The 27,480-nt window shown below is 40.1% G+C and overlaps 1 protein-coding gene across 6 annotated transcripts in view; it reads left to right on the forward strand.

The window, feature by feature from the left end:
- The window catches only part of REPS2 (RALBP1 associated Eps domain containing 2), a 182,901-nt gene that overhangs the window by 120,876 nt on the left and 34,545 nt on the right, over positions 1-27,480 (forward strand). For all 6 annotated transcript variants that reach the window (XM_081081882.1, XM_081081884.1, XM_081081886.1 and 3 more), the window contains one exon: positions 18,947-19,008. In XM_081081882.1, the coding sequence (XP_080938008.1) occupies positions 18,947-19,008 (62 nt within the window). The remainder of the gene's footprint in view (positions 1-18,946; positions 19,009-27,480) is intronic.

The following is a 27,480-nucleotide window of genomic DNA, read 5'->3' on the forward strand; positions in this document are numbered from 1 at the left end:
TTCTGGTTCATAGGTCAACACTCAACCACTGAGCCATGATGGCTGGGCTCGAGTACAGATATTTTACCTCCTTGGTTAAGTTTATTCCTAAGTATCTTAATGTTCATGTTGCAATGGTAAATGGGATTGTTTTTCTTAGTTTCTCTTTCTGAGAGTTCATTATTGGTATATAAAAATGCCATTGATTTCTGGGTGTTAATTTTGTATTCTGCTACATTGCCAAATTCATTTATTAAATCTCATCATTTCTTAGTGGAGTCTTTATGTACACTATCATGTCATCTGTGAATAATGACAGTTTTATTTCCTCCTTTCCATTTTGGATACCTTTTATCTCTTCTTGTCTGTTTGCTGTGGCTAGGACTTCCAGTACTATCCTATCTAATAAAAGACAAAAAGGTTAATTGACTGTATCTTTGCTACGCTTCCCATTGGCTAATCAGGGTGATATGCAAATTAACTGCCAAGAAAGATGGCAGTTAATTTGCATACATAGGCGCAGTGATGGGAGGCGAAAGGGGAAGGAGGGAAGAATGGTGATCAGAAAACCAGGCGGCAGGCAAGAGCCGGGTGGCAGGGCAAATGCGGCCCTGGGGGCTGCCTTTGCCCTGCCCCCCAGCCCTGGATCGGAGAACTAGGGCTGCCTTTGCCTGCCCCCAGCCGGTGATTGTGAAGGGAGAGCCAGGGCCGAAGGCATGGCGGCACCCCAGGCACCGGGTGCCGCCATGCCTGCGGCCCCGTGATCTGCAATCGGGATTGGAATCGCGATCAGAGAGCCTGGCTGCAGGCAAGGCGGCACCTGGGCATCCCAGCACCTGACATGCAAAGGTTGGGGATGAAATGACTTTTCCCAACCACATCTGCAAATATCCTGGGGAAGGCATCACTGAAGAGTTCACAACAACTCTCTTACTTGGCAAGGAAGAAAAGAGTTGGCAACAGAAGCAATCCCCTACATCAAAGTTAAGGTTCCTCTGAGTAGAAAAGAATATTTCCAACGTAAAGGAGGGAGCAGGCAAAAATAATAGGTTCTCATGACTTCCACTGAAGTTTGAGCGTATGACAGAGTCAAAACGAATATACAAATGAAAACAGACAGTGGACATTCAAATGACCCGAATCAACTGTCACTGTTTGTCCCAATAGCAGCAATGCTTATGTGATAATATAGTTTAACAAACATACAAAACAAGTCACATGATAAGAGAGGTTCGGCTTCTAAAGTAAATTGAATATGTTCTTCAAAAATTCTCATGTCCTCCCCTCTGACTATAATTCTTAATTTTCCAATCAGAAAATCACCCCAGGTGATCCAGTAACATGTAGAACTCCAGTAACCTAACTTATTTTAAAAAAACAAACATCCCAACCACTTTTAAAATATTTAAATTGATATTTTAGGGTTAAAATTATAGAAGATATTTAGATCCAAATATATTTCTGAATAGAAAATATTTCAGTTTTTGATTTAAAAAAAATAAACATAAAAAATATATAAGTGACACATTTTCCCAAGGAACTCTGAATTAGTACCTTTCCTTCTAACTTTCTTCAAATTAAGAGAATCTATGGAGTTCCCTATACTGCACAAGTTTTAATGAAAGAAAATAAGACTTTCTAAGAGCATCAAATACATGTTTTCTTATTTACAAACGTATATACTCACTCTCTCTCTCTCTCTCTCTCTCTCTCTCTCTCTCTCTCTAATATATTCTTACTGCCGTAACCAGTTTGGCTCAGTGGATAGAGCGTCAGCCTGCGGACTCAAGGGTCCCAGGTTCGATTCCGATCAAGGGCATGTACCTTGGTTGCGGGCACATCCCCAGTAGGTGGTGTGCAGGAGGCAGCTGATCGATGTTCCTGTCTCATCGATGTTTCTAACTCTCTGTCTCTCTCCCTTCCTCTCTGTAAAAAATCAATAAAATATATTAAAAAAATAAAAAAATGAAATATATTCTTACTGATTCAGAGAGGAAGGGAGAGGGAGAGAGATAGAAACATCAATGATGAGAAAGAGTCATTGATTGGCTGCCTCCTACACGCCCCGTACTGGGGATCAAGCCCACAACCCGGGCATGTGGCCTGACCTGGAATCAAACTGTGACTTCCTGGTTCATAGGTCGATGCTAAACCACTGAGTCACACCGGCTGGGCTCAATTCTTATTTATAGATTCATTCCAAGGACATATACAGCTTGAAAAGCTTTGGAAGTAGTTTAAAAAAAACTAGCTTTTAAGTAGCAAGAAAACAGTTATAGAAGAAAGTTTAAATTAAAAGAAAAAAATTGTTTTAATTTATTCAAGAGTGGGAACATCCTCCATGAAATGTGTACCTTGACTGTGGATGGCTGGGTGGCCTTATTACACCTTAGGAATTCAAATGCTTTTTACAATGAAAAGAAAGAGAGTTTCATCTCATTTCTCTCCCTGGGTAGATGTCTGTCAATAGAAGGTGGACATCAATAAAAGGAGGGGCTTGCACAATCAATCCAGAAAGTCAGCAATCTATGAATAATCCAGAACCGAGTATTTATCTCCTCTGCCACACACCCTCCCTCCCAGCCAGTGAGCAAGATAATTACTCTCAAGTCAAGCTAAGTGCCCCCCAGTCACAGTGGCCCAATGCTGACATACAAAGCATACAAATAATTCTCACTCTGGCATAAAAGTGACAACTTTCTTGGAAGAAAAGCTGATACTGTAAATTTCTCAAAGTCTTCCTGAAACATTTTTTAAAGTGAATTTTTACTTCTTTAGAAAAAATGCATACATGGCAAACCATCTGTAATAAAAGGCCCATTCTATAAAATTTTACCTGGTCCTACTCATATCTGCAATCATAATCATATTTACAGACAAATATATCTATACTAACAAAAGAGTAATATGCTAATTAGACTGGGAGACCTTCCAGATGTTCTTCTGGACAAAGCCATGGTGGTGGGGCTGAGGTAGAGGTGGTTAGAGGCCAAGAGGGGAGGGCAGTTGTGGGTGATCAGGCTGGTGGGGGGCAGGGCCGTTGGGGGTAAGCAGACCAGCAGGGGGGCCAGTTGGGGGCATGCAGGCCATCAGTGGGGGTCAGTTGGAGGTGGTCAGGACAGCCGGGGGGGGCAGTTTGGAGTGAGCAGGCCAGCAAGGGGACAGTTGGGGATGAGCAGGCCAGTGGGGAGGGAAGATAGGGGTGAGCAGGCCAGCAGCGGGGGCAGTTTGGGGTGATCAGGCTGGCGGCGGGGAGCATTTTGGGGCAAGCAGGCCGGCAGTGGGGGGGGCAGTTGGGGGCGAGCAGGCCGGCAGGCAGAGTGGTTAGAGGCAATCAGGCAGGCAGGCAGGTGAGCGGTTAGGAGCCAGCAGTCCCGGATTGTGAGAGGGATGTCCGACTGCTGGTTTAGGCCCGATCCCTGTAAACTGGCAGTAGGACATCCTTTGAGGGGTCCCAAATTGGAGAGGGTGCAGGCCAGGCTGAGGAACACACCCTTCCCTGTGCACGAATTTCGTGTACCGGGCCACTAGTGTTTAATAAGAGTGGTGAAAGCAGACATCCTTGTCTTGTTCCTGTTCTTAGGGGAAATGGTTTCAGTTTTTGCCCATTGAGTATGATGTTGGCTATAGGTTTGTCATATGTGGCCTTTGTTAAGTTAAGGTCTGATCCCTCTATTCCCACTTTACTGAGACTTTTTATCTAAAACATTTTAATTAGCAGTTTAAATTGATCACATGGAGAAAAGAGCAGTATGGAAAACAGGTAATACCATTGCATTTACTTATTTTGTTTCCATGCTGATTAATTCTCATAGGAAAGTATAAGGATCTAAGTTATGTAGAATTTTAGTGTATTTCATTTTGCTAGAAATTACTTACTAAAATTCTGACAAACTAGGAAAGCACGAAGTAGACTATAAACCTATCAAAATAGTGCACCCAGTGAGAACCATGATGCCCATGTACTAGTAGTAACCTCTCAGCTACACTTGTCTTTATATGCCACTTTTGATCAACTGGATCACACTATGTTGCTGTGCTATATCCTGAGCTTCACAATTATCCTTGCTTTCAGGCCTGATCTTATTTGTGGTAGGGTTCTATTATTAGATGTAACACTCAGAATTCATAGTGACAGAGCATCAGGTTTTCCTTGAGCTTCTCAGTATTTAATAAATAAAAGGTGTTGGCTGCAATATAGTGTTATTTTGTCATGAGATTTGAAGTCTAAAAGTTCATTTTGAGCATAGAGAAGTATATATGGGCTGTCGGGCTAGCTAAAAATTTTCAGAGGTAAAAGTACAGTCCAGGTATTTGTCTGTGCCAGTATCCATCATGCTCATTGAGATGTATGCCAGTCTCAGTCTTTGGAAGGTGTGGTTGCAGTGTACAGTCTGTTCTTGGCTTCTTTTTCCTTTTCCTGTTTCTTTCTCTACTTATGCCTCCCCCCTCAATAAGTTATGTGAAAGTTTCTATACTAGAACAGTGCTGTGATTTATGCCTCTAAATGCCAAAAGCCTGGAGAAATTTTCAAAGGCTTGCCAAGGTGAGGGTGCAGCCAATCCAGCTATTGGGCAGGGTGCATGCTCTTTTATATCCACCCTCCAGATTTACAGCTGTCCCTGGCTGGCTGAGTCCTTTGACAAGGGCCTGTGGGGAGGAACAGGACTTGAATCTCTGGAGGGTGTAGTGGGAAATGTTAGTATAACCTTTAACTTAAAAATGCTTATAAAACTCATTTGAGAGATAGATAAATTCTTTCTTGTGTGTAAAATCAAACATTACAGGACTGTCCCTAATGTTATCCCTACCAAGCCCAGCATCCTCCCCAGGGAATGTATTCCTCAGACATTTTCTAGTGCATTTACAAACATAGATGTGTACCTGTGACATCAATTTCATGTTTTTTTATCTTTAAAATAATTGGAATCACATTGTGCATGTTTCCCCTATATGTTTTTTTTAAATTTTCACCCAAGAATATGTATTTATGGATTTTAGAGAGAGTCAAAAGGAGAGGGAGGGAGGGGGGTGGAGAGAAACATCGATGTGAGAAACATCGATCGGTTGACTTCCACATGTACCCCAACCGGGGTTCAAACCCACAACCTGGCTATGTGCCCTGACTGGGAATTGAACCCGTGACCCGGTGCATGGACGACACTCCAACCAACTGAGCCATACTGGTCAGGGCCCCTCCATGCTTTTTCATAGTAGATTATTTCTTGGAGATAATGTCCATGTCAGTACTGATAATTTTATAATTCTTTTATATATGTTCTACATCCTGGCTACTCTGTTAAAGACTGTATTATGGAAAATTTCAAATATATGTAAAAGAGAAACCCCATCCATAGATTATTTTGAAGCAAATTCCAGATATTATAATTTCATGCATACATACTTTATATGTATCTCTAATGCAGGGATAGGGAACATTTTTTCTGCCAAGAGCCATTGGGATATTTATAACATCATTCCTGGGCCATAGAAAATTATCAACTTAAAAATTAGCCTGCTATATTTGGTCCAACATTTAATTAACTCACCCCTAATGCCTTGGCAGGACCAGGCCAAATGATTTCACAGGCCTTATAGGGCCTGCAGGCTGGACGTTCCCCACCCCTGCTCTAATGGATAAGGCCTTTGAACAAATTTAGCTACTAAGCCTTTATTATATGTAAAAATTAACAATAAACCCTTTATATCATCTAATATCTAACCAATGTTCAGATTTACTGAATTGTCTCAAGTATGTCTTTTTGTAGTGGCTTGTTCAAATGAGTATCCAGACAAGGGCTACATGCACATCGTGCTTGTTTTGACATCTGCTAACTTTCTTTCAATAGATAGGGTCCTCCTTCAGTCTCCCCCTTTTAATATTCATTCATTTATTCATAGGAAAATTATCCAACCTGTAGACATTTCCACATTCTGTATTTGGCTGGTTGTCTGTTCTTCCACCTCCTGTATTTCCTATAAACTGGTAGGTAGACCTAGGCTTGATTAGAATCAGATTCTATTTTTGGCAAGAATACTTCATAGTGATGCTGTGTACTTCCTACTGCTTCCTATTAGGAGGTCCCTGATGTCTAATGACGCTGTTTTTGTGATGTTTGCTTGAGCAGTGTATTCATGTAGTATTAGGCTGATTAATTCATTATGATAAAGATCCCCAGCAGCCTTTCAAATAATGGTTTTTAGTCAAGTATTGATCCTTGCCTACATTCCGGAAGAATGTTGGTAAATGTTTAACAACTGGCCATTTGCCAGTTTTTATGGTATAAACACTCCTGTCATGGCCAATTTCACTCTTACTGATGTGTCGCTGAATGTGGGGTTGGAACAGATGTGCACAGTTGGCTCTCACAAGCTGGTTTGAATTGTTTCCAGCAAACCACAGCTTAGATCCATTACTTCATTGGTAGTTGCAAAATGGTGATACTCTATTTTATTATGTTTACCTTTATTAATTTGGACCATGATTTATTTAACCATTTTTCTTATTGTTGGACATTTCACCTATGGCTATTATAAAACTTGTGAGCTGAAGAATACCATAAAACAATGTAATTCTCAATAGATCACCACATTCCTTATATGTATTTGAGTTTATAGAATCATATGAAAACTGAAATAGACTTCAGTAATGATGACCAGGAAGAATGTCTTATTCATTTAACCAATATTTACTGAGTACGTACTGTGTGCTTGCTGCTGTGGAGAATTCAAAGAGGAATATGGATATGGCCCCACATTCTGCCAATCAGTATTAGTTAACTTGTGAGAAGAGTGCTGAAGTCTGGGTGCTTTCTAACTAGGACGGGCTGTGGATGTAGTGGTGGGGAGTGTACACAAGCTGTTGAGCTAACCTTTGGAGGATGGATATGATTTTTGGAGTCAGATTTTGTTGATTCTCCTTTGATATCTGCCTTGGTTCACTTCTTATTACCAGCTGTCTGGGAGGCTACTATAGCAATTTTTAATCTGGCTTTCTTGCTTTGTTCTTTCCTTCATTGAGCAACAGGATTAATTTTCTTAAGCACAACTATGATGTCATCTCTCTACTCAAAACCCTTCCTTTATGTGAATACCAAATATCTTTGTCTTGAAAACTGGACCTGAAGCCACGAGAATACATGAGTTCAGTAAGGGACATAGTACCATGGTCTGGCATGCCCAGGGAGGAGTATATTTCAGGAATAAGTGGAGACCAGAAGACTAAAAAGTCTGCTGACAGGGCAAAAAGAATGAAGAATAGGATAGGGGAGAAATTTGTAAACTGTGTCCTTAGGAAGTCTTAGAACAGTTTTTTGCAGTGATAGGGTTAATCCACGTTGTAAAAGGTTGTGGAGTGATTGAGAAACTGATGTGGTGTAGTTGTCATCACAAACTCATTTTGAAATGCTTAAGGCTTAGAAGTTTGTCTGACTATATGTCACATTTAAAAAATTCATGATAGAAAAGAGACAGTTTCAAGATAGTAGAATCTTTTCTCAGGTTGCCTGGTTGCCTGCCTTCCTTCCCTTCAAAATGTGTGTGTGTGTGCACACGCACACACACACACACACACACACACACAGCTAGTGATTTTAGCCAAACTAAAGAGTTTAATAATAAAATTGATCAGGAGAAATGCATTGATGTAAATGTAATATGAGAAATTAAACTTGACTTTCATAAGGTTAAATATCATGTGTTTTTGATGCTTAACTCTGTGCATGTCTCTCCATCTGGGATCTAGTAAACTGCTACTACATATCCCATGGTGCATGATGAAGGAGTTATTGGCAAACACTGGCAAATAAATTAAAGAATCATAGAGTGTCAATGTTGAAAGAGAATTTAAATATCATCTTGGCCAATTCTCACATATTATAGGCAAGGAGATTGAGAATCAGTGAATGTAACTTGCTTTGTTCTCCTTCAGAATCCTGTGAAGATGGGAAATCTTTGTTCAAATCTTTGTTGCAGCAGATTTGGTATCAGAGAAAGCAATCTATATTAATTTAACTTGAGGGGCACACCTTAATTTTTCTATAGGTAATAACACTAATATATAAACTTAAAAGCTATATTAAAGAATAAATATGGTACCCTCTTTATGCAAGAAATTAATATTATTTTCCTGTGTTCTCTCCCATGTGATTTACAGTGTTGGGCAGATTTTCCTGAGATACTTCAGGGAGACAGGAAAGAAAGTCTTGTCTTCATAAATACTTAGAAATCTTAGGAATATATCTATTTTTTATTTAATGATAAGAATTATTATAAAGTGTATATAATATATATATATATATATATATATATATATATATATATATATATATATAGTATATATTATATGTAAAAGGAATAGTATATTGAATCCCTCACTTCAACAATGATCAATTATGGCCCATCTTGTTTAATCTGTATTCTCCCTCCCATAAGATTAATTACATTTTGTTCTACCCTTAGCTTTTTAAAAAATATATTTTTATTGATTTTTAGAGAGAAAGGGAGAGGGAAAGAGAGAAACATCAATGATGAGAGAGAACCACCCCCACTGGGGACTGAGCCCGTGACCTGGGCATGTGCCCTGACCAGGAATCGAACTGTGATCTGGTTCATAGGTCAATGCTCAACCACTGAGCCATGCCGGCTGGGCTCTACCCTTAGCTTAAAAAAATTGAGATATAATTTGCAGACCATAAAGTTCATCCATTATAAGTGTACAATTCAGTGATTTCTAGTAAATTTATCAAATTGTGCTACTGTCACCATAATCCAGTTTTAGAATATATTCAGCACCCCAGTAATATCCCTTATGTCTGTTAACATTTTAATCCCATACCAGCACCAGGCAACTACTAACTTACTTTCTGTTTCTATAGCTTTGCCTTTTATGGACATTTTATATAAGCAGAATCATACAAATTGGGGCCTTTTGTGTCTGGCTTCCTTTATTTTGTATAATGGTTTTGAGGTTCATCCATGTTATAGCATGCATCAGTATTTAATTTCTTTTTATTGCTGAATAACTTTCATTGTATGGCCGTGCCACATTTTGTCTATTCATTTTTCAATTTGATGGACATTGGAGTTGTTTCTACCTTTTGCCCATCATGAATAATACTGCTGTGAACATTTGAATACAAGTTTTGGTATACACATATTTTAATTTCTCTTGGGTATACATGTAGGAGTACATTTCCTGGGTGTATGGTAAATTTTTGTTTAATCTTTTAAGAAACTACCAAACTTTTCCAAAGTGTCTCTACCATTTTACATTCCTAGCAGCAATCTATGATGATTGCTTGTTCTTTACATCTTCACCAATACTGATTATCATTTTTATTATAGCCATCCTAGTAGGTGTGAAGTGGTATCTTGTTATGGTTTTGATTTACATTTCCCCCATGATGTTGAGCATCTTCTCATGTGCTTATTAGTGGTTCCTATAGCTTCTTTGGTGAAATATCTACTCAAATTGTGTGCCCAGTTTTAATTGTTTGTCTCATTGTTGAGTTGCATATTCTGGAGTTCTTTGTATATAAGTTATAAGTCCTACACCAGATATGTGATTTGTAAATACATTGTTCCAATCTGTGACTTCTCTTTTCATTTTCTTAATGGTGTCTTTTGAAACACAAAAATATGAATTTTAATGAAGTGCAATTTATCAGTTTTTTCCTGTTTGGATCATGCTTTTGGCATCATATCTAAGCAATCTTTGTCTTGAAGACCTTCTTCTATTTCCTTCTAAAAGTATAATTTTACTCTTACATTCATGTCTCTAATCCATTTGATTTAATTCTTATATATAGTATGAGTTAAGGGTCTAAGTTCATCTCTTTGTATGTGGATATCCAGTTTTCTCAGCACTACTTGCTGAAAAATACTCTCCTTTCTGTACTGAATTGCCTTGACACCTTTGTTGAACATCATTTGACTGTGAATAAAGGGTTTATTTCTGCACTCCATTCTATTCTGTTGCTCTGTATATCCTTATGCCAGTACTACACTGAATGTTTTTTTAAAGCAGAGGATTCATATATAGTCTTGTCAAGAGGCAATCACCTGACTCAGAAGGCTAAATATGTGCTACGCTAGCATATTTTTAGATAGTGTCTAGTGTCTTATTTATCTGAATTTGTGATGCAAGCGTAATGAGAAGCATTTTTTTTTTTTAGTTCCTTAAAGTTGCAATACTTTATTGCTTTGCAGCCTTCTGACATGCTTATTCCCTGGATGTAGAATAACTCCTGTCTACCTGCTTTTCCCCCATCTCAGTTCCCTTTTTTGCTTTTTACTACTACCTGCTCATAGGTTCAAAATGTTATATTGATTGCTGCCTGATCATAGTAGCCTGGTGACATTGATGATGTCATTTTACTTCCCCAGGCCTTAATTTTCTCATTTGCAAAGTGAAAGAATTGAATTTGATATTATTACTTTTCCAGTCTCAGTCATTGATATTTTCCCTGTTGAACATTTCCAAGGTATGTGTAAGTTTATCTCTTTCTACTGGTGAAAAAATTGTTCTTTTAACAGAGAATTGAATGAGCTTGTATTTTGAGGGTAGGCGGGGCATCACCAGAGGATCGGGGCAGGTATCATTGGAAAGGTAGTCCTGGCAAACATTTTATTGTGTACATAGGTGTATATGACAGATGAATCCATCACTGTGTAACTGGGTGATCAGGGGCTAGGTAGGCATAGGCTTGCACATGCTTTTGTGATTAGAAAGGAGAGAGAATGATTTCTGTTACAAAGAAATAGCCATTTTTATGAACTTGCCAAGAAGAGGAATGGTCCTTACTGATGAAATCCTTGAAGCTTTGCATATGGCTAACTCTCTACTTGATTGATACTTAAAAGTGTAGTTCCCACTGGCAAGCTCCTTTCAACATTTTCCATCCTGTAAGTGTTTTTTTTTTTATTTTCCTTTGGCATTAGAATGCTTTTATTTTCTTCATAAAATATTCCGAGTTTGGGAGGATAGGGGCCCTTTTCCACAGCTGAAGTTATTCCAAGTTTCATTCCCCTGAAGAATCGGCTTTCTTTCCTTGAAGCTTTCAATCACCACATCTGCTGCTTTATTTCCACTCAGTAAGTTAGAACATGTTTTCATTTAGTCATTGATTTGGGGCTTTGTAAAAATCTGAAGGAAATTAGTAAATAGACAGTAATATCTATGAATAATATTTTGCCTGGAAATTTCTAAGTATAATGAAGAGGATAAAAATTTTTAGAAGTTAGAGTTTTGAATGAAGATACTGAGAAACAGATTTAGCAAATCAGTTTCAGAAAATATACATCTTCTAATGGTGTTTTAATAAACACTGGAAATCATTAATGTGTTTTCTACATTTAGGATTAAATGGCAATTTCTTTCATGAACTTTTTAATCTGTTTTTTTTTTCAGGATTTGGTTATGTTTTATTTTTTCCATGGTTGCACTTATAAAATTGTGGATTTGACAAAGCCTTGCTGGTATCTGGTGTCCCACCTTATTAACTATAAGACATCATGAATAAACCTGCAATTGCTTCATGAGTATGGTGGCTTTAATGTCTGCAGAAAAACGTTGTCCTCCCCTCTCTTCTTTCATTCTGTTACCTTCTGGAAAAACACTTACATTGTCATCTTTTGCATGCATATCCTAGATGATTCAGCCAAAGTATTTTTTCAATTTCATTTTTCATGAAGTTATGCTTTTTCTTTCTTTCTTTTTTAAAAAACATTGATTAGAGCATTCTGGATAAAAATTTTGAATATATCCCTAGCCAGGTGACTTAGTTGTTGGAATGTTGTCCCATACACCAAAAGGTGGCAGATTCGATCCCCAGTCAGGGCACATACCTGGGTTGTGGGTTCAATTCCCAGTTGGGGCATGTACAGTGGGCAATTGATTGATGTTTCTCACTCACATAGATGTTTCTCTTTCTCTTTCTCTCTTTCTCTCCCCCTCTCTCTTCTTCCCCCTTCCTCTACCTCTAAAAAAATCAATAAAACATAGTCTCCAGTGAGGATTAAAACAATTTTTTGAATCTAATTTAACGTCATGAATTAACTATAAATATTATAAGAGGAGATTTTTTACTGAATTCAATTCTCATTATTCACTCACTGTGTGAGTACTTACTAAACATAAGGCAGTGTGTTTTCATGCTATGGGAAACAAAAAGATGAAGTAGATAAAAAATTGGTAGAATAAAGCTAGATTAATATCTCCTACCATTAAAGGAAATGAACACAGAATACAAACACAAGGATGAGATTCTTCAGCAGCATCCAAACAAGGAAAGATGCCTGAGCTAATGGCATTTTTACTTTGGGAACAGTGGCAACTAGGGGAAAACCTAAGATTTGGGGCATGCTCTCGACTGCCTGTCTCCCTCCAGAAGCCATATATGTGAGTAGGTGAAACTTAAGATATCTTACTGATACTCCAAATTGGGAGTGAAGTGGAGTGAGTAGGTAATCTCAATTTTCCCTTCTCTTGACTGAGAGTCAGTGGACAAGACTTCCGGAAAGAGAGGGAAAAAGCTGGAAAAGTGATATGCTGGAAGGGAAGGCCCAGAGCTCCATGCTGAACTGCGGAGACAAACTAAAGTCTGAGAAGTACTCCAAGGCCATTGGTTTACCTCAGGACTTGGGAGAATACACTCTGCTACAGGATCTTTTATGTTGATTGTTCTGGTATTTCCTTCATATTTCAAAATAACATATTTGTATCACCTCTTGTTGATATTTCAGTGTTAGTCATCATCATTTGTCTTCCCCTCCCGAGCACCTTTCCCCTCTTCCTCTCTCCCAATATAGTTATATTATAATTTTAGTTAGATTAGTATTTAGTGTTTATCTTATTATGGCTATGTAAGCCATTTGCTACGTTATTTACTTTTCTTCCTTGCACAGATTTTTGTATGCCTTGGAGTGAATAATCAGCTTGTTTTCTTTTCAATGTACTTGCCCCTAAATCAACTGTAGACTCAGTGTTCCAAAGTTCTTCTTCTGAAATTCTGGCACATCAGGTATTAGTTTCATCTTTCTGAGGAAATCTAAAGCAATTGTCTTCTATGCATGTTATACAGTTTTTATCATGGTATCTCCCTACACTGTCATTCAAGGATTCCCTTCTTCTTTCTCCTATGTTGAATCTACTTTATCCTGTATCTATGTCATGCTCTTTCTTGGTTTATTCTCTTGTTTTGGTAGAGAATATCCTTGAGTAGCTTTCTTGGAAAGGGTGCATGGAACTCAATTGGAGACCTTGAATGTCTAAAAATATATTTAATTGAACCATCATGAAGACTGCTAGTTTGGGCATACGATTATTGTGGAAATAAGTTTTCTTCAGAATTTTAATGGCATTGTTCCAATGAATTCTAGCTTCCAGTAGTATATTAAGAAGTCTAAAACGATATGGACTCCTGATCATTTATATGAGGCTTGCCCTCCTCTACCACCCTCTGCTGGAAACTTGTGGAATCTTCTAACTCCAGTGTTTTAAAATTTCATGTTGATGTGCCCTGCCAGGGATCTGTTTTTGTTTTGTTTTGTTTGTTTTTCCCCATTGTCTTGGGTACTCAGTGGGCTCTTTTAATTTAGAAACTCATATTCTTCATTTTTGGGACATTTTCTTGAACTATTTAATTGATTTTTTCCTGCTATTTGATCTATTTCTCTTTGTGGAACTTTTATTTGGATATTACTATACTTTCTGTAAGATTTCCTCAGATTATCTTTGAAACTTTCTATTAAGCTTTTATTTTTGAATGTTAAAAGATATATAATGAAGAAATTAAGTATTTTTGGCCACAGGATTCAGTCTGTAGTTAGGCTGGCTTTCAAGATCCCTAACATCTTGCCCTAGCCATTTTGGCTCAGTGAACAGAGCGTCTGCCTATGGACTCAAGGATCCCGGGTTAGATTCCAGTCAAGGGCACATGCCTGGGTTGCAGGCTCGATCCCCAGTAGGGGGCGTGCAGGAGGCAGTTAATCAATGAATCTCTCTCATCATTGATGTTTCTATATTGTTCTCCCTTCCTCTCTGAAATCAATAAAAAAATACTTTTAAAAAAGATCCCTACAATCTTGATATTTTATAACTGTGCCTACACTTAGAATGAGGTTTAACTTGTCCCATAAATCTTCAGCTCTCTTTATACCTATCATCTCCTAAAGAAAATGTGTGAACTCCACTCGTTGTACTGCCTCAGAAGTGATCACATCTATTCATTTTGTGTATCCCAATGCCTAGCACAGTGCCTCACACATACCAGTCACACATTGTTTTACGATTGATTGCACCTACCATGGGCAAGGTGATAGGAAAAAAAAGATACAAAGACAACTCAGAAATCTTCTTTGCATCAAGGATCAAATAAGTTTCATTTAGACATATAAAGAACCTTTCTATTAAGCTTTCTGTTTCTGCTATTATGTTTTTAATTTCCAAGTGCTCTTTTTAATTTTTTGAATGTTCGTTTTCCAATAGCATCCCATTATTTCATCTTTATAAATAGCATTTATCTCTCATTGAGACTTTCCCTGATGACTCTATTTAAAATTGCATTCCCAATTCTGACCCCGTTATCTGTAGAATATGTTTCATGAGGGTAGAGATATTTTTTCCCCACTAGTATTTTACCAGAATCTCAGTGTTTAGCACATAGTAAATGTTTAAATATTTCTGGAATAAGCTGGATTATCTTTCTGATGGTATTAATAATATACACTTAATTTTTTCTCCTAGTATAGATCTAATCTTTTTTTTGGTGTTACCCTTTTATATTTTTACTAGAGGCCTGGTGCACAAAAGTCATGCACGGGTTAGGGGGGTAAGTCGCTCATCCTGGCCTGCAATCTCTCACAATCCAGGACCACTCAGTGGACGTCAGACATTCCTCTCGCAATCCGGGACCACTGGCTCCTAACCGCTGGCCTGCCTGCTTGCCTGATCGCCCCTAACCACTCTGCATGACTGCCTGATCACCCCAACCCTTCTGCCTGCCTGCCTTCCTGATCACCCCTAACCACTTGCCTGCCTGCTTGATCGCCCCAAACCAGTTGCCTGCCTACCTGATTGCCTCTAACCACCTTTGCTTGCCTGATCACCCCTAACCACTAGCCTGCCTGATCACCCCTAACCACTTGCTTGCCTGTCTGATCAACCTTAACCACTCACGTGCCTGCCTGATTGCTCCTAACTGCTCTGCCTGCTTCATAGCCCCTAACCACTCACCTGCCTCTCTGATCACCCCTAACTGCCTTGGCCTTTGCCACTGCGGCTTCGTCCAGAAGGACGTCCAGAATGACATCAGGAAGGTCGTTTGGCTGTCTGGTCTAATTAGCATATTATGCTTTTATTATTATAGACTAGAGGCCCAGTGCACAAAAATTAGTGCACTCGGGGAGGGGGGGTGTCCCTCAGCCCGGCCTGTGCCCTCTCACAGTCTGGGACCCCTCGGGAGATAACGACCTGCTGGCTTAGGCCTGCTCCCGGGTGGCAGAGGGCAGGCCCAATCCCTAGGTGCAGCCCCTGGTCAGGCTCAGAGCAGGGCTGCCACTGTCACACTCAGGGCAGGGCCGATGGGGAGGTTATGGCTCTACCCCATCACGCACAGAGCAGGGCCCATGGCGGGGGGGTTGGGGCGCCGCCCTCTATCACCCACAGAGCAGGGCCGATCAGGGGGTTGGGGCGCCGCCACTCTCACACTCAGGGCAGGGCTGATGGGGAGGTTATGACTCTACCCCGTCACACACAGAGCAGGGCCCGTGGATTGGGAGGTTGCGATACCACCCTCAGTCACGCTCAGGGTAGGGCCGATTGGGGGGTTGGGGCACCGCCCCCTGTCATGCACAGAGCAGAGCCAATCAGGGGGTTGGGACGCTGCCCCCTGTCACGCACAGAGCAGGGCCAATCAGGGGGTTGGGGAGCTCCCTTCTGTCACTCACAGAGTAGGGCCGATAGGGGAGTTGGGGCACCGCCCCCTGTCACACACAGAGCCGCAGGGTGATCAGGGGGTTGGTGAGCTCCCGCCTATCAGGCACAGATCAGGGCCGATCAGGGGGTGGGGGGCGCCTTCCCCTGCCAGGAACAGAGCAGGGCGGATAGGGAGGTTGTGGCCCCGCCCCCTGTCACACACAGAGCCGCAGGGCGATCAGGGGGTTTGGGCGCTGCCCCCTGTCACGCTGATCCCGGTGCCGGGAGGCCTCTTGGCTCCTCTGATCCCAGTGCTGGGAGGCATATTACTCTTTTACTATATAGGGTAGAGGCCTGGTGCATGGGTGGGGCTGGCTGGTTTGCCCTGAAGGGTGTCCTGGATCAGGGTGGGGGTCCCCACTGGGGTGCCTGGCCAGCCTGGGTGAGGGGATGATGGCTGTTTGCAGCTGGTCACACACCCTTCAGGGTGGGGGTCCCCACTGGGGTGCCTGGCCAGTCTGGGTGAGGGGCTGAGGGCTGTTTTCAGGCTGGGACTGAAGCTCCCAACTGCTCCTTTTTTTCTTTTCTTTTCTTTTTTTATTCTGGGCCAGCTTTAGCCTGGCTCCAGCTCTGAGGCTTCTGCTGCTGAAAGCAGGTATCTGGTTTGTTTAGGTTCTATAATTGAAACTCTGTATCAACTCCAGCTCTGAGATCCCAGCTCGCTGAAAGCTGATTTCTGGGGTTTTGTTTAGCTTCTATATTTGTAACTATGTTTCAAACTACAGGCTCAGAGGCCGGCAAGGCAGGCAGGGAACGTTGCAGTCCTCCGTCACTGAAGCAAAGAAGCCTCATGTTCAGTTTAAGCTGCCTGGCTGCCGGCCGCCATCTTGGCTGGCAGTTAATTTGCATATCACCCTGATTAGCCAATGGGAAGGGTAGCGGTCATACGCCAATTACCATGTTTCTCTTTTATTAGATAGGATTGCTCTTAGATTAGAAAATTTTCTGCAGCTATCTGGTGATACTTCATCATCTGTTTATATTTAAGAATGGGGGTTAAAAGCTGACTGGAGTAAAAGAATAAATAGATGGGACTTGCTATCTGTGGGCTTCGTGGTAGAATGATCTTGTTTGGCCATCTTGTTGGATATCTCCTTATGTTGTGTCTAGATCTTCCTTGTTGACTGGTTCAATTACCTGGAGCACATTCTTTCACTCTTTGGATGTAATAGTCTGGGAGCAGAGAGGAAGAGGGCTGGAAGAGACTCAGCATCCAGAGTACATATGTTACTAATCTCCCTGTTTTCAGTATGGCCCTAATGCCTTCATCTGGCCATCTTGGCTGGAAGCAGAAGTCAGTTTAATTAAATGGCATATTTCTCAGTCTTCTTTTAATACAGGGTTGTTTTAACAAACACATTAATGCTGGTGCAAGGCTTTTCCCTTAAAAGCACATAGAGATTTTTTTGTTTGTGCTTTCATTTTGTTTTTAAAGTAGCTGGTAATTTAAAGGACCAATCCATGAGGACCTGTAGAGTAGGGGCCCTGAGATGGATAATTCCTGAGGCTTTTGTCATTCTCTGTTGCTGCGTGCTTTGTTATTGAAGGCTGTTCAAGGTCTCATCAACTTTGGAGTTTTGACCCACTGATTATTTCATAAATTTTAATGAAATACAGATTGAGAGAAATCATTGATGGGGCCACATGGCTGTACCATATTTATGCACTGGCTCAGAATGAAAATCTCTATGAAATTACTGAGTTACCTTTGTGGAAAGCCCCAAACTCCATCTTCTAGCTTGTCTGATCTAGCTAGGACAAATCAAGAGTGATTTGCAGAAACTTCTATGTTCTTGGCACATTGCTATGATTTATTTTTAAGGCACAGAAAATTGTCTAAATATTAGCACACATATTACAGATTTGCAAATAAACTATATATACTTATATAGAGCATGCTGTGCTTTTCTAAGGAGTCTGTAAAGAATGTGGTTTAACTTTCCAGTGTGTAATAATAAACTTTTTTTGTGTGTGATTATGAGCTTTATTTATAATTCAATAGCAGATGTTTATTTTCATTAAGTTACAATTCTAATGTTTTTGGCTTAACTAAAATTTCCTTTATATCTCACAAAATAAAAAAAATTAGACTGAAAGTTTCTTTCGAAAGATCCTTCAGATGGGACCAGGTTATTTTAGAAACAGATTTAATTATCCATGATAATAAGGAGTAGGGAGCGAAAAGGAAATTGTGATCTTTGAAGAACCCCTAAATATCATTTTAGTCCATCACTTCAGCTTTCCCTACTGCTACCAGACCCACTCACTCACAGGGCACTATTGTTGCCTTGGGATCGATCCTGGCTCTCTTAGTTTCTGCAGCCTACTCACTGAGCCAATGAACAGTGTAATAGCCCAAAGCTAGGGAGAACAAAGGACCTAGATCATTAAAACTAAAAAATTAACAGCAGAATAATGAGGGATCGACTGCCTTTCCTTGCTGGGTTCCAATTTTTTTTATCAAGAGTGTTTTTTCTTACCATTTTACACTTTCTTAATCACAACAGCCTATATAAATACTTGACTATTGAGTGGGATAAAAATGAAAAAAGGGATTAGAAAAAGCATGTACTCTTTTTTAAAAATTAAGCCTTTAGATGGACTTTAACAACTTAAATATATTAAATGCTATTCCTGCCTTAGCCTGTCTTGCTCAGTGGTTAGAGCGTTGGCTCACAGAGTGAAGGGTTTTGGGTTTGATTTTGGTCAAGGGCACATACCTTAGTTGCAGGCTTAATCTCCTAGCCCCAGTGGGGGTATATGTGGGAGGCAGCCAATCGATGTGTATCTCTCACATCAAAGTTGATGTTTCTCTCTCTGTCTCTCCCTCTCCCTTACACTTCCTCTAAAAAATATTAGTGGAAAAAAATATCATCGGGTGAAGATTAACAACAACAACAAAAAGTAACAATATGCTATTCCTAGTTAACAAGTGGAAGTTGTGTTTTATTTTGTTTTTGGTGGTCTTTAACAGTATGTTTTTCTTTTCAGCTACTAAGTCAGGATTGTTACCTCCACCACCTGCGCTCCCTCCGAGACCTTGTCCATCACAGGTAGGAGACAGATGTTGATTTCTGTAAACTGTTGTGTGGTAGAGAACAGTTGTCCTACCACTGTGTTTCCTTTGTGAGGGTGGATCACCGCACAACTGGCCGGTCAGGTTTCCAAGAGCCGAGAATGGTTGAACTTTTTCTTATCTAGCTAGTCCCCTAACCTCTTGTGGAAAAGGGAAAATTTCCTCAATAAGCAACCAAGAAAATGTGTACTAGTTCACTCTTGGCTGTAGAAGGTTGCATGTGGTTTTCGTACAGACAGGGAGTAGTAAATGGGGGATCTCTCTAATTAAGGTGGGGGACATGGTTTTTCTGTATAGCATGTGCACTCTTGGTGCCTACAGTATAGTTTCATATGTATTTTAGGAGCTGTGTTAATTCTGAATAAACTAAAAAGAAATGCTTATTAACCTGGGGTCAGTGCTGTGGTTTGGGCCCACAGCACTTCCTTTAGGAAAAATAAGCTGAAACAGCGGGAATTGGGAAAGCATGTCACCAAAAGCTCGTTCACCTGTGAATTTATTCTGCCTTATTTACATGTGCTACTCTGGCCTTATTCATCACCATTCTTTGTAGAGTTGAAAATGAGAAGCAAGCAACAATCTGTGGAGTGTGGTAAAGGGTGCGACAGATCCTTTTTATTCCTTTCTGCTTAAGAGACTTTCTATCTTTAAAGACCTTCTCTGACCTTTGGCAGACAATGTTGGGCAATTTCTCAGTAAGTACTCTCAGTTTCTACCATATTGCTCTGGGTAGTTCAGAGCATACCTTTCCATATCAGCATCTCAGGACTCGCTGAGTCACTAAAACCACTTAACACTTGTTTGTCCTTTTAGAGAATTAGATGGTTTTGGGCATTAATTCAAACTTGAGATGTAAATACTGTGAGGTATTGATTTCCTGCTTCAGTTTGAAGTGGAATAAAAGCTCTGTTCTTCCTTACCACATATAAACAAGTGAGAACCTCTTTTCCAATACTCCAGCAATGGGTTTAAGAGATGTTGTTGGGTGATCTGTCAATAAGTATTTATCGAGTCTCTGCTATATATCTAATGCCCAGTTTTAGTTCCACCCTAAGCATTTTTCTGGTTATAATTTCTGCTCGTTTAATTATTGAGCATCTACAATATTGAGCATCTACAATAGACCAGGCATTAAGCAAAGTGCTTTCAATGCATTCTTTCATCTTCACAAAAATTCTATGGCATCGGTACTAATATTATCCTTTTTGTTTTTACAGATGAGGAAATTGAAGCATACAGGGGTTAAGCAAGTCACCCAAGGTGACATAGCTAGTAAATAGTAGAGCCAGCTCCCAAACTGAGGCCCATCTCCTGCAGATCCCTCCCCTCCCCATCATTGGAGTCAGAATGTCTCTGTATACAGGAAGACAGTGATCCATAACACTGGCAATTGAGGCTTTCACCACGTCCCCCTAAGGAGGACCTAGATGAGATGAGGCTCTGGATTTGCACCAACAGCAAACCTGGACTTTGTCACAGCAAAATTAGTGGGCATTCTGCCAGCTGCTGCCTTCAAATGGGCTTGGGAGTCACCTGGATGAATGAATGGAAGGCCTGTCTGAAAGGGCTTTTGTGACCAACCCCCTTATCTTTCTCCTGCTGTGCAAGAGCCAATAGTTACTTCTCCTTGTGCTTCTGCTATCAGCAGTCCTCATCTGAGCTGCTGGAGGTGGGCTTCCTGCTTGCTTTGGGGCTTAGTGACCCAGGATCTGACAGGAACTGGGAATTCTCAAGTCACTGTTAATGTATGAGACTGCTGCCTTGTCTGCTCCATTTCCCATCACAATGCAAACAGTGAGCCCAGCACTCAGCCCAAGCCTTCAACTCAGCTGCCTAACTATGGAGATTTTAGACTACAGAAACAGGTGTGTGAGAATTCAGGCAGGAAGCCCCCACCCCACTCTCCACCTTGTGTTCCCCAAACTACTTGTGATAAAAAGGTCTCTGGGAGACATTACTAGGGTCCTGTGGTAAGACACATTTGCAGGCTGCTGCCTCTGTGTGGCTCTGGGAGATTCCCAGTGCATATGAGCCCGTGAAAGGCTTTGAAGTCATACAATAAAGAAACCTGGTCAATTTTGTTAAAGCTGGCAATTTCCTAGCTTGTGTGACCATTCATCTCTTTATTTTTAAAATACCTATTCATATCCGGAGGGCTTAGTGGTTAGGAAACATTATTATACACCAGCCTTAAGGTATTGGTAAGAACATCTCCAAACTCCTTTCATCTGTCACCTCATCTCTATATTTGATTAAAGCTAAATTTTTATATCTTATGCCAATAGTTTTTTTCTAGAAAATGAAAAAGAAAGTTTACTGCACATTAGCTTGGGATTTCAAGTTATGTTTTCAGTTTGTTGTGTTTCCTTCCTCCCTTTCCTATTCCTTCTTGCTTACTCTCCTATGAGTTTTTTCCCCCCCACTAAATACTCTAAATTCTTCTTTGCTGTTAAAAATAATTTTGAATGTTCCTTGGACAGTCTTCCTGACTTTGGGAAAAAGTTATATATACAGAGTGGAGGAAAAGTAGGTTTGCAGTTGTTCATATGGAAAAAATACAATAATTAATGAATAATAATACGTTAATAAACTGCATTTTGCATACTCAAAACTGTAAACCTACTTTTGCCCCATTTTGTATTTAACTACAGATATTTCTTTTATGGGACTTAAACTAGGGGAGAAACCAGGAAGCCTGGTATAATTAAAATCATTATGTTTATTGTAGTTCTGAGAAGAGATTAAGAGAAATATTTTCAAATTATTTTTGGATTTAAAATTTTCATGTTATTGCTAAATGGGCAAAACTAGGTTGTAATAAATAAGAAAATGTTTTATTTCCTAGAAAGAAACACTTTTACAAACTATGTGGCCCATCAGTGATGTACTTCCAGGTTTTAAATATATAAGAGAAAGAGTTTGGCCCTAGCTGGTTTGGCTCGTGGATAGAGCCTTGGCCTTCGGACCTAAGGGTCCAGGTTCAGTTCTGGTCAAGTGCACGTACCTCAGTTGCAGGCTTCTCTGTGGCCCTGGGCCTTAGTTGGGGTGCATGCAGGAGGCAACCAATGGATGTGTTTCTCTCACATCAATATTTCTTTCTGTCTTTCCCTCTCTCTTCCACTCTCTAAAATCAATGGAAAAATATCCTCAGGTGAGGATTAAAAAAAAGAGTTTATATGTTTGCAGCTGTGTGCACAAAGGTATATTTAGATCATTTCTACATATACCAAAAGTATATCTCCACTGTTATTAAGTGAGAGAGATGAGTATAGGTTTTCAGCATAAAACACAGTTTAGCTGGCCTCTACTTACACTAAGCACCACTGTGATATGAACATCTGGACTGAGTTATACAAATGGGGCCCTGGAGTTAGGAAAAGGAATAAATTCAGAGAAACAGATCCTTTTATTTTTCATACTGTAGGTAAGATCAAGAAGGACCCAGTGACTGTGTGAAGAATCAAATGGTTGGTGTCCCCATTTTCCTGTGGACAGGCTAGAGACAGGGCATGTTATTTTGGCTCAGCTCAGAAGAGGTGACACACTTTTTTTTTTTTTAAGAGACTGATTCATAGCATAAATGACTAAAAGGTGATTAAAGTTAACTGTTTCATAGGGAGCAGTTTTAAAATGAGAGTTAGTTAAGCTTATTAGCTCACTGTGTGCATATAAACTAAATGAAATGCCATCTACAGAACTGGTGCTTGTCCTATAGGTAGAGGTCAGTTCTCTGCTAAGGGCCAGTTAGTACTTCAGGAGCTAAATCCCTTTAATAGTGTTGATCTCATGCCAAATTTCTTATGGCAATTGTAATAGAGCTGCAGCGTCAATGTAATTATCTTTACTAAAGAAAAGATTTTTTTGATACAAAGCATAATCTGTTCAATTTTATATTCGCACCACATTTGGTGAATCTGGGCTCTCTGTAGACTAATGTGCTCAGAATTTTCCTATTTATATCACTAATGGCTCACCTTATAATGGCAGGTGCTCCTCACCAGCAGTCTGATGAGTACTAAAGTAGCATTATAAGAAGAAAGCATTATGAAGGAAGCACTTTATCAATACTTTGAAGCTTTGAGAGACAGAGGAGGGTTTCATGGAAGGGCTGAGGTGACCAATGAAATGAGTTTTATTTTTAAAAAGTTTTTTTTTTGTTAATCCTCACCCAGGGATATTTTTTCCATTTATTTTTAGAGAGAGTTGAAGGGAGGGAGGGAGGGAGGGAGGAAGGAAGGAAGAGATAGATAGATAGATAGATAGATAGATAGAGAGAGAGAGAGAGAGAGAGAGAGATTGAGAAGAAGAGGAAGAGAAGAGAAAAACATTGATGTGAGAGATACATCGATTAGTTGCTTCCCGAATGCACCCCAAGTGGGGCCGGGGATCGAACCTGCAACCCAGGTACATGCTGTTGACTGGGGATCAAACCTGAAACCCTTTGGTGCGGGGGCCGATGCTCTAACCAACGAGCACACTGGTCAGGGCTAAAATGAGCTTTACAGAAACAAGATAACTTTTCTTTTTAGATGATTGAGGCATTCAGAGATTTACTGTAGAGAAAAAGAAAATGCAAAGGAACAGGCATGCAAAGAGGTCCCCATGTGTTCCAGGAACTGCCTGAAGTTTGGAAAAGCATGAGATGTTGGGGGAGAGAGATCTAGTGTTTGGAGGCGGCAGTGAAAAAAGCAAGTAGCCCACTCACTCCAGTCCCATTGCTGCCAGAGCTGTGGGAGAGGAAGGGCCTCCTGGCAAGAGAGCTCCGTCTGAGAGCAGCCCCTTAAGACAGAGCGCAGGGTGTTACTTAGCTTAGCAGTGCTCATTTCTGTGCGCCCTGGAATCATCTGGGGGAACTAAACCTACTGAGGTCTGGGTCTCACACCCAGAAATTTTGGTGTGGGGTGAGGCTGGGGAACTGGGAGTTTTAAAAAGCTTCCCAGGTGATTCTGAAATGCAGCGAAGACTGAGAAGCAGTGATTTAAGGCAAGAGGAAGGATTGTTCAGCGGAGATGTTGAAAATATAGATTTGTTGATGATGTGCCATGAGTTCTTCAAGGGCACAGTGGAAGGCTTTCTTGAGTTGGGGAGGGTGGGAGGTGGGAGGTCAAATTACGACTGCACTCAGATCCCATGGCGACAAAAACCCAGATCACGACAGTGGCCTGGGCCTTGTGCTTCTTGTGATGAATGATGCCCACAGGATCAGAGAACACTATGAGGAGGTTTTTCTGGAAGGACTAGTCACTGTGTGCTGCAGGTCCTGTGTGTACTGTTGTGAAGGACTAGCCAAGAACACAGATGGCTAACCTCTCTTGTAACTTTGTCATGTGCCTAGAATCAGGTTCCTAAGGCAATACTACACCCAATAGGAATATGCTGGGCATGCTGCTCTGTTTCAAAGCCAAGTTGCTTAGATACAGCTTTTTATAAAGTACTGCCTATGTTTCATTTAAAAGGAAAGATTGAGGCTCACATAAACTCAAATGGCCACTTGGAGGCCCTGACTTCTGAAATATTTGACAGTCTGTGTTTTAAAAAATACCCTGTCCTTGTAAATTAATATCCTATCACTTCAAGTGTTCTTTCCATAAGTTAATGGAAATGAGAAAATTAGACTAGATGGCTCCTTCTAATGCTTATGATCTCTGATTCTGTGTCTTATTCTTCTGTCCAAGAAAAATTTTGTTGCAAATATAGATGAAACATCATCCTACACAGTTGGGGGACAAGATGGCTTAGTCTAATTTCTCCCTGCTCTACCCTGCTAAATTTTTTTTTTAAGTTTTTACAACTAAAAACCCTGGACATAATATAACAGAAGGAGGACTTTAAAAGATATAAAGAGGAAAGTAACTAGCTATGGTCTTAGGACCTGAGGAATGGCATGGCAGTGCGTTCCCTGAAAAAATTTTAAAGTCTCCCATGTATTCTGGACTGGGCACTATAGAAGCCTACAACCTGGAACCGTAAACAGACACAGGCCAACCCCCCGCCTCCCCCCAAGTCTACTGTCTAGCCAAAGAACTGGAAAATGGATAACCAAGCTGGATATAAATCTTTGGCAATACCTGCCCTACTCCAGCCAATCACCATGGATACCCTTCCCTCTGACATCAGCAAAGACTAACTGAGGAGTATGGTATCTTGCCCTTTACCTGGTGGCAACCAGCTCGGGGTGGTGCTTTCCTACCTGGCGGAGATGGCTTCAACAGAGACCAAAGAGGGAATCTAGTCTCCTAACCTCAGCCTTATGGCAGCAGGTGGCCTGGGAGGCACTTTACACCCCCACGGACAGTGTCACTGGAGACCGAAACCTCTCCAGATAAGCAAAAACTCAAGAAAGTTGTCACTAGTAGACCTTCCCTATAGGAAATGCTAAAGGGAGTGAGTCTTCCTGGCTGAAATGAAAGAATACTAGACAGTACCGTGAAGCCATATAAAGAAATGAAGGATGGTAAAGGTAGCTACATTGGTAAAAATAAAAGCCAGTAGTGTTGCAGCGTGGGTTTGTAACTCCTCTTTTATATTTATATATGATTTAAAAGGGAAATACTTAAAACAATAATTATGTATCTGTTAATGGGCACATATATAAATATACAATTTGTGACAATATATAAGGGGCAGTGGGGCTGTAAAGGAGCAGAGTTTTTGTATATTATTGAAACCAAATTGGTATTAATTCAAATTTGATTGTTAAAAAGTTATGATGTTAACTGTAATCCCTGGGTAACCACTAAGGAAAAAAAACTAAAAAAATATACAGAAAAAATGAGAAGGTAAGAAAAATGGTACACTAGAAAAAAATTAATCACAAAAGAAGACAGTGATGGTGGAATTGAGAAACAAAACAGCTATAAGATATAGAAAATAAATAGCAAAATGACAAAAGTAAATCTGTCATAGTAATTATTTTATTAAAATCTCCAAAGGCAAAAATGGAATAGATTAAAAAATATCCAACTATATGCTGTCTGCTCACTTTAGATCCAATGATACAAGTAGGTTGAAAGTAAAGGGATGTAAAGAGATATTCTATACACATAGTAACCAGAAGAGAGCTGGGGGTTTATACTAATATCAGACAAAATAGACTATATGACAAAAATTGTTATAAAAGACACAGGACATTATGTATTGATAAAATGGTCAATCCATTAAGAAGATAAACACAAACTTATACACACCTAACAACAGAGTCTGAAAATATATAAAGCAATTCCTAATGGAATTGAATGGAGTAATAGACAGCTCTACAGTAATAGAGACTTCAATAGCTCATTTTCAATAATGGTTAGAACAACAAAACCAGCGGTCTCAACCTGTGGGTTGAGACCATCAGAAAACACATATAGCATATCAGATATTTACATTATGATTCATAACAGTAGCAAAATTACAGTTATGAAGTAGCAATGAAAATAATTTTATGGCCGAAACCGGTTTGGCTCAGTGGATAGAGCGTCAGCCTGCGGACTGAAAGGTCCCAGGTTCGATTCTGGTCAGTGGCATGTACCTGGGTTGCGGGCACATCCCAAGGAGGAGATGTGCAGGAGGCGGCTGATCGATGTTTCTCTCTCTTCGATGTTTCTAACTCTCTATCTCTCTCCCTTCCTCTCTGTAAAAAAATCAATAAAATATATTTTTTTAAAAAAATAATTTTATGGTTGGGGGTCACCACAACATGAGGAACTGTATTAAAGGGTCGTGGCATTAGGAAGGTTGAGAACCACTGAACTAGACAGAAGATCAATACAGAAATAGAGGACTTGAACAAAACTATAAGTCAACTAGACCTAATAGGTATCTACAGAACACTCCACCCAAGAACAGCAGAATATACATTTTTCTCAAGTGCACATGGAATATTCTTGAGGATAGTCTATATGTTAGGCCATAAAACAAGTTTCAATAAATTCAAAAAGTTTGAAATCATACAAATTATCTAGTCTGACCACAATGAAATAAAATCAGAAATCAATGGCAGAAGTAAAATCAGAAGATTCACTGATATGTGGAAATTAGACAACATATTAAAAAGCAATGGGTCAAAGAAAACAATTATAAGTGAAATACAAAATACCTTGGGAAGAATGAAAACAAAGCATAAGAAAACCTACGGAATGCGGTGATAGCAGTAAATTTATAGCTGTAAACACATTAAGAAAGAACAGCCTGACTGGTTTGGCTCAGTGGATAGAGCATCGGCCTGTGGACGCAAGGGTCCCAGGTTTGATTCCTGTCAAGGGCATGTACCTTGGTTGCGGGCACATCCCCGGTAGGGGGTGTGCAGGAGGCAGCTGATCGATGTTTCTCTCTCATCGATGTTTCTAACTCTCTATCCCTCTCCCTTCCTCTCTGTAAAAAAATCAATAAAATATATTTTTTAAAAAAAGAAAGAACAGATCTATCTAGTACCTTGATGGCATTATGCTAAGTTAAAAAAGCC

Source organism: Myotis nattereri (assembly GCF_964212035.1).
Source record: "Myotis nattereri genome assembly, chromosome: X".
Classification (NCBI taxonomy): Eukaryota; Metazoa; Chordata; class Mammalia; order Chiroptera; family Vespertilionidae; genus Myotis; species Myotis nattereri.